General features: G+C 39.5%; 1 protein-coding gene across 14 annotated transcripts in view; it reads left to right on the forward strand.

Moving 5' to 3' along the window:
• The window catches only part of HPS5 (HPS5 biogenesis of lysosomal organelles complex 2 subunit 2), a 44,177-nt gene that overhangs the window by 28,937 nt on the left and 3,456 nt on the right, over window positions 1-11,784 (forward strand). For all 14 annotated transcript variants that reach the window (XM_055282171.2, XM_055282169.2, XM_063641036.1 and 11 more), the window contains 8 exons: window positions 551-628; window positions 1,519-2,096; window positions 5,546-5,666; window positions 5,869-6,024; window positions 6,842-6,961; window positions 8,156-8,269; window positions 9,706-9,812; window positions 11,394-11,664. In XM_055282171.2, coding sequence (XP_055138146.1) covers window positions 551-628; window positions 1,519-2,096; window positions 5,546-5,666; window positions 5,869-6,024; window positions 6,842-6,961; window positions 8,156-8,269; window positions 9,706-9,812; window positions 11,394-11,664 — 1,545 coding nt within the window. The remainder of the gene's footprint in view (window positions 1-550; window positions 629-1,518; window positions 2,097-5,545; window positions 5,667-5,868; window positions 6,025-6,841; window positions 6,962-8,155; window positions 8,270-9,705; window positions 9,813-11,393; window positions 11,665-11,784) is intronic.

Consider the following 11,784-nt stretch of genomic DNA (forward strand, 5'->3'; position numbering starts at 1 on the left):
ATGAGTATAATACTTGCCGTTTAGTTTAAAAGTGTGAGAAATATTCGTCTAAGGGCCAGGCACGGTGGCTCACGCACTTTGGGAGGCCGAGGCGGGTGGATCACGAGGTCAGGAGATCGAGACCATCCTGACTAACATGATGAAACCCCATCTCTACTAAAAATACAAAAACAAAATTAGCCAGGCATGGTGGCGGGTGCCTGTAGTCCCAGCTATTCGGGAGGCTGAGGCGGGAGAATGGTGTGAACCTGGGAGGTGGAGCTTGCAGTGAGCAGAGATCATGCCACTGCACTCCAGCCTAGGCAACAGAGTGTGACTCTGTCTCAAAAAAAAAAAAACAAAAAAAATGAAAAAAGAAATATTTGTCTAAGAAAGCTCTGAGGCGGAGGCAGGGAGAATTGCTTGAACCCGGGAGGCGGAGGTTGCAATGAACTGAGATTACGTCACTGCTCTCCAGCCTGGGCGACAGAGTGAGACCCTGTCTCAGAAAAAAAGCTCTGATCCCCTCTAACTCTTGTGAATGTTATTGTTATTTTTCACACTTTCTTAGGGAGGAAAAAGAGGTAACTAGTCCACCTCCAGAAGAAGACATTTTCCAGGAGCTTAAAGTAGCAACAGCAGAAGCAATGTGAGTATAATGAGAACCTTTTATAGTGACTTCTCAAGGCAGTTTAGTAAATGAAGTGAATCATTATATTGTAAGTCTTTTATGGGCCTTATATGAAATATATAGTTGATTAGAGAAGTTGCTATAAATGGTCTTTCCTTTTATTAAGTCCAAGTTGCCTTCCTAGGACTAATAGGAAAAACCCAGGCACTGAAGTTTTCATTCTTGGATCAATAAGATTTTTTTCATGTTAATTTTTTGGTATTTGACTTCCAGTATTCCTAGCTTTGTGTGTAAAACTACTGAGAAGATTGGCAGCCTTCACACAAGCCCAGAATGGGAATGACTTTCTGAGTCCATCAGTAGTGGTCCTGAGACAGTTTGGGGCAGAGGTAGCCTCATTTGGAATTGAAATTGAAGAATTAGGCTGGGCGTGTGGGCGTGGTGGCTCATGAGTATAATCCCAGCATTTTGAAAGGCTGAGGTGGGCGGATCGCTTGAGCTCAGAAGTTTGAGACCATCCAGGGCAACATGATGAAACCCCAAATACCAAAAGTAGCTGGGTGTAGTGGGTGTAGTAGCATGTACCTGTATTCCCAGCTACTCAGGAGGCTGAGGCGGGAAGATCACTTGAGCCTGCAGTGAGCTATGTTTGTGCCATTGCACTCCAGCCTGGGTGACAAAACAAGACCCTATCTCAAAAAAAAAAAAAAAAAAAGAATTAGTAAAACACTACAAAGTTTATGTTCTCTGTTTTGTCATCTTGTTGAGATAGTTTTTATTTAAAGAGTTGAAAAGTAATGTTTATTCCAGATGAGTATGTTACATTGGTTAGGTTAATTTAGCATGAATTAATTTGTTTTAAGAAAAACACATGATACATAAATTTCATACTTGTCTGTCTTGTATAGGACCAAGCTACAGGACCCTCTGGTTTTATTTGAATCTGAGTCTCTGAGAATGGTTTTACAGGAGTGGCTTTCACATTTAGAAAAAACATTTGCCATGAAGGACTTTTCAGACGTTTCAGATACTGACAACTTATCCTTGAAATTGAACCAGGATGTACCATTAGTTAATGAATCAAAAAAGGGAATATTAGATGAAGATAATGAAAAAGAAAAAAGGGACTCTTTAGGCAATGAAGAAACTGTTGATAAAACAGCATGTGAATGTGTAAGGAGTCCAAGGGAGTCTTTGGATGACCTGTTTCAAATATGTTCTCCATGCACCATTGCAAGTGGTCTTCAGAACGACCTGGCTGAACTGACAACATTATGTTTGGAGTTGAATGTATTGAATTCTAAGATCAAAAGCACCAGTGGACATGTGGACCACACTTTGCAACAGTACTCTCCTGAAATTCTGGCTTGCCAATTCCTGAAGAAGTACTTTTTTCTCCTGGACTTGAAAAGAGCAAAGGAGAGTATCAAGCTTAGTTACAGTAATAGCCCTTCTGTTTGGGATACTTTTATTGAAGGATTGAAAGGTAATACTCAGATTGCCTTATCAAAGATAGAAATTCATATTAAAAAACATTAGCAGTTTTGAATTTGGGCGTTTAAAAAAAGATTTAAGTAGAAAATCACATCTGTTCTGGTCAACCCTTTATTCTGTTTTCCATTCATTTTAACTTTTAATAGTTCTTTCAGACATTGGTTAAATTTACAACTGGATTATAAGAAATTAGTTTTTAAATTTTTATTTATTTTATTTTATTTTTTTTGAGACAGAGTTTCACTCTGTTGCCCAGGCTAGAGTGCAGTGGCACCATCTTGGCTTACTGCAACCTCCGCCTCCTGGGTTCAAGTGATTCTCTTGCCTCAGCCTCCCAAGTAGCTGGGACTGCAGGCGTGCACCACCACACCCAGCTAATTTTTGTATTTTAGTAGAGACGGGGTTTTGCCATGTTGGCCAGGCTGGTCTCAAACGCCTGACCTCAAGTGATCCACCTGCCTTGGCCTCCGAAAGTGTTGGGATCACAGGCATCAACCACTGTGCCTGGCCCTATTTTTTATTTTTAGGGACAGACTCTCACTCTGTGCCTAGGCTAGAATGCAGTGGTGTGATCATGGCTCACTGTAGCCTTCATCCCTTGGGTTCAAGCGATCCTCCTGCCTCAGTTTTCTGAGTCGTGGGATTACAGGCATGTGCCACTGTATCCTTTGATTTCCTCATTTTTTATAGAGATAGGGTCTTACTGTGTTGCCCAGGTTGGTCTTGAAATCCTGACCTCAAAGCAGTCTTCCCACCTTGGCCTCCCAAAATGCTGGGATTACAGGTGTGAGCCACCATGCCTGGCCCTAGAAATTAGTTTTATTTCTCTCATAATGACATTAAGAAAATGATAGAGCAGTGCTGGGGAAGTTGAGATTAAAGTAAAATGTTTATAAATACAGATGTATTAAAAGAAGAAAATCTCTCATGCAACTTACTAATACAGAAATACTATATGGGGTACTTATTGTGTGGCAGATACTATGGTAAACACTTTTCAGCATTGTCTCATTTCATCCTTACAATAATCTTTGGAGTAGATGGTGTTATTCCGTTTTATAGATAAGCAGTCTGAGGCAGAGAGAGATCTTAGGTAGCTAAACTGCTGTAATAAATATCTGATAACGTAGTAACTCATACATAAATAGAAGTGTATTTCTTGCGCATGTAACAGTCCAGGACAGGTATTCCAGGTCAGTGGGTAGCTGTCTTCCAGGTGGTAATTCAGCATTCTAGCATTCCAAGTTCCTTCCGTTATTTTCAGCTCCAGCTTCCCTTAAGGGTTGTGGTCGTGTTTGGGTTGCTATGTCTGGGGAAAGCATGTAGAAAGTACTGTCTTATAGGCCTGGCCTGGTAGTGGCTTACATCTCTTCTGTATGCATTTCCATTGATGAGAATTCCATCATATGGCCACAACTAACTGCAAAGGAAACTGGGAAATGTAACCTGTCCAGGAAGAAAAGAATGAATATAGGTGAAGAGCTTGCTTACATGTCTGCCTCAGAGACTTTGGTGCATAGCCAGCAGTATCTACCTTGGCTGAAGGTCACATATGTCATCCTGACATATCATAGAAACCAGCTCTCATACCCTAAAAACTATATGCATTGCCCTTTCTGCAGCCATAGTCCCATGTTTTTGAAGAAGTGAATTTTCTTAATTCCAAATCCTACTTGAATAACAGATGCCATATTTCTAATAATTTAGATTTTAAGCAAACTTTTCATTCATTACCAAAAGTGAATAGAGATACATTTTTATGTCATCTTACTTAAAGATATTTTAGCTTCCTAGAAACATGGATCTATAGTTACAGATCTGCTTTAATTCAAATATAGCAGTTAAAAGCATAATAATTTTTTTTTTTTCTGAGTTGAGGTAGATTGTCTTCTGTGTGAAATAAGAAACAAGTTATTTCTCCTCAGGTAAGTTCAAATGTGTGACATTATTACTCATTGTAAATTTACTGTATCTGTCTCTATTATGTGATCATACCCAGTCACAGAAGAGCAGAAAAGAGTCTCCATCAGCCAGAGTGATAGTTGTTACTACCAGTGCTGGCTAGAGGAAGCATGGTGGGCAATTTGAGTGATATGGCTGCTTACTTGAATTTAGGTGGATATGTCTAGTTTAGCTCCCACGCAGTCATCAGGCTTCCCCAAACCTCTGAATGGCCTCCTCCTCTGAATTCCTTTAAAGTACTTATTGCCTGACACAGTCAAATGGGAAACAATGAGATTGGGAAAAAAATGACTTTTTTAAAAAAGCATGTATCAGAAATTGAATGTTGGCTCTTAGAACCTGGTGAGTAGGCCTCACCCTTCTAATGATGTTATAAGTATGGGAAACAGCTTTTGGAACTGTTATTTGGGATTTGTCTTCAGAGCCAGTTGAAAAATACTTGCCCAGCCTAGGCAAAGTAGCAAGACCCTGTCTCTACACACACAAAAACACACATACCAGCCTATGCAATGTAGCAAGACCCTGTCTACACACACGTACACATAAGCACACACACACACGCCAGCCTAGACAACATTTCAAGACCTTGTCTCTACACACACACACACATGCACACACCCAGGTATTGCAGCTAGGCAACGTAGCAAGACCCTGTCTTTCCACACACGCATATGTGCACACAGGCACTGCAGCTAGGCAATGTAGGAAGACCCCGTCGCTACACACACACACACACACACACACAGCCAGGAGTTCAAGGTTGCAGTGATCGCCACTGCACTCCAGCCTGGGCAGCAGAATGAGACCCTGTTTCTAAAAAACTAAAAAAGAAAACTACTTGGAAAAAAACCCACTTTACTTTAGATTGATACTTTTTTTTTTTAACCACAAATAGTTTTAGATCATCACTCACTTCTTTCACCAGACTTGATTTTAAATGACTTTTGGCTATTCCAAAAAGTCAAATCTTATGTTCTTCAGAGAATGAATATTTCCTATACTGGTATCTTTAAAAAAAAAAAAAGGTCAAATATTTTAAAATTAATTTCATTGAATTTAATTCTAAAAGATGGAGTAGGAATACTAGTTCTAGAAAAAACTGAGCAACTTGGCATTGATGATAGCTATGTATATTGGTTTTTGATGTGTGCTTATATGGACAGTCGCTATATATAGGCCTAGATACTCATTATCTTAAGAGTAATAGTCACTGATGTATTAATTATATGTTATTTTGTCTTATTTAAAACTTTTAATATGCTTTGCTTCCCAATTTGATTTTAAGGTTCTTAAAAGTAGAGATTACATCTCTTGTTCTTTTATTTGTTTCTCTTACATTGCTTAACAAACACTGGGCCTTGCACTTAATAGGTCCACACAGTAGGTACATGACTAATGATTGCTGATTGAACATGTTCATAAATTGAATATTTCCGCCTAAGAGATAAAGTTTGGAAAAGGATATGCTTTATATTTCAGAAATGGCAAGTTCCAATCCTGTGTATATGGAGATGGAAAAAGGAGATCTACCAACAAGGTTAAAGTTACTAGATGACGAGGTTCCTTTTGATAGTCCGTTGTTGGTTGTGTATGCTACCCGGTAAGTTGTCCTATATATTGTTTATATGAACTAAAGCACATCCATTTTTTTGTGTATTTTAGTCTCTAACGTGTTACTCATTTGCATATGAGGCAGCTTCTGTTAGTATATTTATTTTCATTTGTAATAAGTAACCTAAATGTAACCAAGTTATGTAATTTCACTGAAATTAGAGACTAAAGTGTTTTGTTTTTAAATGCAGGTTGTATGAAAAGTTTGGGGAATCTGCTCTTCGATCCTTAATCAAGTTCTATCCATCCATTTTGCCATCGGATATCATACAACTTTGTCATCATCATCCTGCTGAGATTTTGGCCTATTTAGACAGTCTGGTGAAATCAAGGCCTGAAGATCAGCGGTGAGAAGGAGAGCATATTTGCAGACTCTCCTTTCTTTTGACAGGGCATTGTTTCTCTTTTATAAGCAGGTGTCACATGTTACTGTTAATTACCAAGGGGTTGAGGCACATACTATGGAAGAGGAGGATTTGGGAGGCCTTGTAACATTCTGCCACATGTCACAGCACACATCACAACTGTGCATGTACCACACTTCTTCACTCCCTCTCAGGGGTTCTCAGATCAGTGCAAAGTTAATCCCTTGATTCAGGGCCTGAACTAAGAAGATAAGCTTCTTATTGTCTTTGCAGTGAGTAGATTCACTGCCACCTTTTTATTGACATAGATCTCAGTTCCAGCTCTTCTCTTTTTAGGCTGATGTCTGATTTTCTGTCTCCCCATGGTTGTAACACTTGTGACCTGTGCCCCTGGCTTATTAGACTAGCAGCTTCCTCCTTTCTTCTTTTGATTGGTTCACATTTGCCACAATGTTGCCCAAGCTGGATGCAGTGGCTATTCACGGGTGTGATCATAGCATACTACAGCCTCAAACTTACGGCCTCAGTGATCTTCCTGCCTTGGCCACACTGGTTTTTACTTGTCTCTTTCTTTCTCTCTCTCTCTCTCCCTTTTTTTTCTTTTTTGGCCCTTTGACATTTTCTTTGTTATCTTGGAGCTTAGTCACCAGCATTTCTAGACATTTTGTAGCAGAAGAGTTTTCAAGTTATTTCTTCTTCTATATTCATCTCTTAATCAGGTTTTCTTCACACTCCCCACAATTTATGTTTCCTTTCTTAGCGTGAAGATTGGTGACTTTTTTCCCCAACTTTCTCTTAGGTCATCTTTTCTTGAGTCCCTTCTGCAACCAGAGTCTTTAAGGTTGGATTGGCTGCTTTTGGCAGTGTCCCTTGATGCTCCACCAAACACCAGCACAATGGATGATGAAGGTTATCCCAGGTACAGAAGAAGTCCTCTTTCTTTCTTTCTTTTTTTCTTTACTTTTTTTTTTTTTGAGACAGGATCTCACCTGTCGCCTAGGCTGGAATGTGGTGCTAAGATCATGGCTTCCTGCAGCCTTGACCTCCTAGGCTCAGGTGATTAAACCCTCCAACCTTAGCTTCCTGTATATCTGGGAATACAGGAGCACACCACTCTGCCCGGCTAATTTTTTGTACAGATGAGATTTCGCCTTATGGCCCAGGCTGGTCTCGATCTCCTGGGCTCAAGTGATCTACCTGCCTTGGCCTCACAAAGTGCCGGGATTATAGGTGTGAGCCACTGTGCCTGTCTAGGGGTCTTATTTCTAAGGATTAAGCTCCAGTGTTCCTTTGGAATGGAACTGGTTTATTCACATATGGCATTCTGGGCTCACTTTAGAAATAGCTATGGAAGAGACTGACCCAAGTCATGGTAGTGAGATTAAGTGTATTTCTTAGTGGTTCTGAAATTTTTTGGGGTCACCCTATAAGAATCTGATGATTCCTTTTAGAAAAATGCAGTCATGCAAAACTTTGCACAGCTGACCCCCTGCAGGTTTTTCATGGGCCCACATTAAGAGACCTTGGTGATTAAGCCTGTGAGAGGATAAAACTGGGTGGGGGGGTTAGGGAGATAGGTATGTATGTGTTTTCTTCCTAAAAATATGTCAAGGAATTTCTAGACATAACCTGATTTAGGACTTTAAAAATAAAATAAAATTAACACAAAGTACACACTGGTACTTGTGTCAGAACTATTGCTTGTGTTTCCCCCCAGGAGAAGCTTCTTAAAAGACCCCCAAATGCCTGTCTTATATTCCTAGCAAAAAGTCTGGAAGGATATGCAATGGTTATCTGTGAGTGATGGAATGATAGAATTAAAAGAAGAAAAAATGAATTTATTTCTTTTGCTTTTGATTACCTAAAGTATCTAATCTTTGAAGAAAAAAGAATTTATTTCTTTTGCTTTTGATTACCTAAAGTATCTGATCTTTAAAAATAAACAGGTTATATGAAAAATAGCTGTTTTTAATTTTTCAAAAGCCAAATAGCAATGTTTTTAAAATGTAGTAATAGAATGCAGTTAAACTCTATTCTTAACTATTAGGTGATAAATAAGCATTTTCTAGAGTTTATTTCCTATCTAATTTACTGATTCCTTTTCATTTCATAGGCCTCATTCACACTTGCTTTCCTGGGGTTACAGTCAGCTGATCCTTCATCTAATTAAACTTCCTGCAGATTTTATAACCAAAGAGAAAATGACAGACATCTGCAGGTCTTGTGGGTAAGTGAGAATTTTTTAGAAACTGAACTTAAGGTTAGAAACATTTCAGTTAACCTTATAGTTAAGGGTCTGAATAATACACATTAATATTTGGGGATTCTCTTTGCTATTTAAAAGTACCTTTTTGTTTTAAGTGATAGTAAATTAAACATCTTTTTCCCATTTAAATTTCGTGCTTTTTTTTTTTTTTTTTTTAATAGCCTTAGCTAATTCCCCTCTACTCCCTTTGCTTAGTTGCCAGCCCCAGTTCTCAGGCATGTAGATAGTATTTAATTAAGCACCAGATTATGTGATACCAATTATAATTGATACAGACTTTTATAATTAATACAGTAAGAGAGAGATCAAAATGGGCTCAATAGCTTTGCTGGTGAAGGACTCAGGGAGGAGGTGAGATTTTGGAGGTAAAACCTAAAACCTGGGTAGGATTTGTATTTATAAAGGAGCCAGGAGAGGGTGAGTTAGGTGAGAGAAACAGAGCAAGGGCGTGGAAAACTGGCATTGCTTATTATCCATGTCACACTTCAGTCAGTTATTTATTGCCTGGTGATACTGTCTTATGGCTCCAACTGGATTATAATCTTTCGGAGATAGCGACTTGTGTCTTTCTTTTCCCTCATAATGTCTATATCTAATTTGTATAGTGGTAGGCACTTGATACATATTTGTTCATTGATAATGAGGGCTGAGTCTGGCCAGGTGGTGGGTGACAAGATCATGCAGGACCTTGAAAACTGGTAGAAGAATTTAGTTATCAGTAGAGACCCTTTTAGACTAAACTTTTTGGTGCAAAAATTGTGTAATGAAAGTGGAGCTTTCTAGAGATCATTTCTGATGTCATACATGAGAAGGCTGGAGACAGAAGGCCAGCTAGGAAGCTGTTGGAGTAATTCAGATATCAGTGGATTGGTGATTAGTAGGGCAGCAAAAGGAGCACATCCAGTGGGCATTTCAAAGGAAAATGCGGTGGGACATGCTGATACTGGATATAGCAAATGAAGGAGGGGGAAGAGTCAAGGAAGACTTCCAGGGTTTGCATATTTGGAGAAGAAATATGCTAGGTTTGTGTTGAATTTTAAAGTTTATAAAGTGAATAAAGCTTAAATGCCTTATAATTGGAGCTTGGCCTCAATGTCAGCATTTGTTGCTAGTTGTTTTTTTTTTTTTTTCCCCTGGATCAGGGTCATCTAATAGAACTTTCTGTGATAGTGGAGATATTCTACTGAACTGTCCAATGGTGGCCACTAGCCACATGTAGCCATTGACTACTTGAAATGTGAATATGTTAACTGAAAAACTGACTTTCAAATGTTACTTATTTTTAATTAATTTAAACTGAAATAGCCACATGTGACTGTGTCTACTATTTTGGGCAGCACAGCTCCAGATAAACTCATGGCCTTTTATTCCTTTCTTCAACTTTGGTCTCTTTAAAGTTTCTGGCCTGGATATCTAATTCTCTGTTTGGAGCTGGAGAGAAGAAGAGAGGCCTTCACCAATATTGTGTATCTGAATGATATGAGCCTGATGGAAGGGGACAATGGTATGTCAATCCTAACTGGTTACTCTTGGTTGTCAATTTTTAGAAGTTACTCCAGACCTCTCAACAAAAAAATTTGGTGAACCTTTCAATGATCTTATATTTAATATATGATTCTACTTAGTTGTCACATTTGTGGAGTTTTTGTTTTTTGTTTTTGTTTTTGTTTTTTACCTATAGCCCTTGATATGTTATGAAATCACAATTAAGAATAAACTACAGGCAACTTTTCTATTTCATGAGTGCCTACTATGTGTTAGGCACTATACTACATGCTTTCCATATGTTGTTTTAAATGAGATAACAAACTCTGGGGATAGTTACTATTATTTCCACTTTCCAGATAACTGAGGTACAGAAGGGACAGTTAATTGGCCCAAAGTCACACAGCTACTAATAGTAAATGCTGGAGCTGGGGTTCAGACCAAGGACTTCCTCCAAAATTTGTGCTTAGGCTCTTTTTTTTTTTTTTTTTTTAAATTTCCCATTAATTAAAGATGATTCTGGCCAGGCGCGGTGGCTCACGCTTGTAATTCCAGCACTTTCAGAGGCCGAGGTGGGCAGATCACGTGAGGTCAGGAGTTTGATACCAGCCTGGCCAACATAGTGAAACCTCGTCTCTACTAAAAATACAAAAATTAACTGGGCATGGTGGCTCATGCTTGTAATCCGAGCTACTTGAGAGGCTGAGGCAGGAGAATTGCTTGAACCTGGGAGGCGGAGGTTCAGTGAGCTGAGATCACACCACTGCACTCCAGCCTGGGCAACAGAGCAAGACTTGGTCTCAAAACAAAAAGGAAAAGAAAAATTCCTTGAATTCATCAAGTTCTTTCCTGTGTCACATTGTCTTCCATGTTTCCTTTATCAGAAATGCAGGCCCCTTATTTCTGATGGCTCCTACTCCAAGTTTTCACATTATGTGGGCCCCATGCATATGTCCTCTAAGTTTGTCTCATCTTTCAGCTTTCTGCTTCAATGTCACTTCCTCATAGAGCCCTTCTCAGATCTTCCAGGCAGAATCAGCCATTCTCTCTGATGCTTCCTTGTTCTTTTTCTTCATAGTGCTTAGCATACTTTATAAGCATATATTTACTTACATGTTTAAGTTTCGTCTCCTGTACTAGACTGTAGGCTCCACAAGAGTACAGGGATTGTGTCTCTTCTGTTCATCATTACATATCCAGTGACTAGCATAGGATATGCCCTGGGTAATTACTGAGTAGTTGAAAGAATTCTGAAGCTGCCCAGGTGTGGTAGCTCATGCCTGTAATCCCAGCACTTTGAGAGGCTGCGGTGGGAGGCTTGCTTGAGCTCAGGAGTTCAAGACCAGCCTGGGCAACATGGTAGTGAGACCCTGTCTCTCTTTAAAAAAAAAAGAAAAAAATCAAAGTTAATTTTGTGGCTTCTCTTTCTCATGAACAATTTATACAACAAATTTTCAGAAAACAACTTGTGTTAGGGTGATGAGATTGTGTTCTTGAATATTTTTATGTTTTGGCATTAACCATTTTCACAGTTTTGACCATCTGTATCCAGTCAGTGTGCTAAGAGTGGTCAAACTGACATTTCCCTGTGTGTGTTTAGGTTGGATCCCAGAGACCGTGGAGGAATGGAAGCTTCTCCTTCATCTCATACAGAGCAAGAGGACAAGGCCAGCCCCCCAGGAGTCACTAAATGGGAGCCTCAGTGATGGGCCTTCCCCCATCAATGTGGAGAATGTGGCACTTCTGTTAGCTAAGGCCATGGGCCCAGATCGGGCTTGGTCACTGCTACAGGAATGTGGTCTGGCCCTTGCGTTGTCAGAGAAGTTTACCAGAACCTGTGATATCCTGAGGATTGCCGAGAAAAGGCAGAGGTAATACCAGTTTGTCCTACCCTCTGCATAGTGCTTGGAGAAGGTAGAAGGCCACAGACTTTCAGAGGTAGATGTGGAGATCATTTAGTCCCGACCCATCACTAACATGAGGAGACTGGG

The sequence above is a fragment of the Symphalangus syndactylus genome, chromosome 6 (genome assembly GCF_028878055.3).
Source record: "Symphalangus syndactylus isolate Jambi chromosome 6, NHGRI_mSymSyn1-v2.1_pri, whole genome shotgun sequence".
Taxonomy (NCBI): Eukaryota; Metazoa; Chordata; class Mammalia; order Primates; family Hylobatidae; genus Symphalangus; species Symphalangus syndactylus.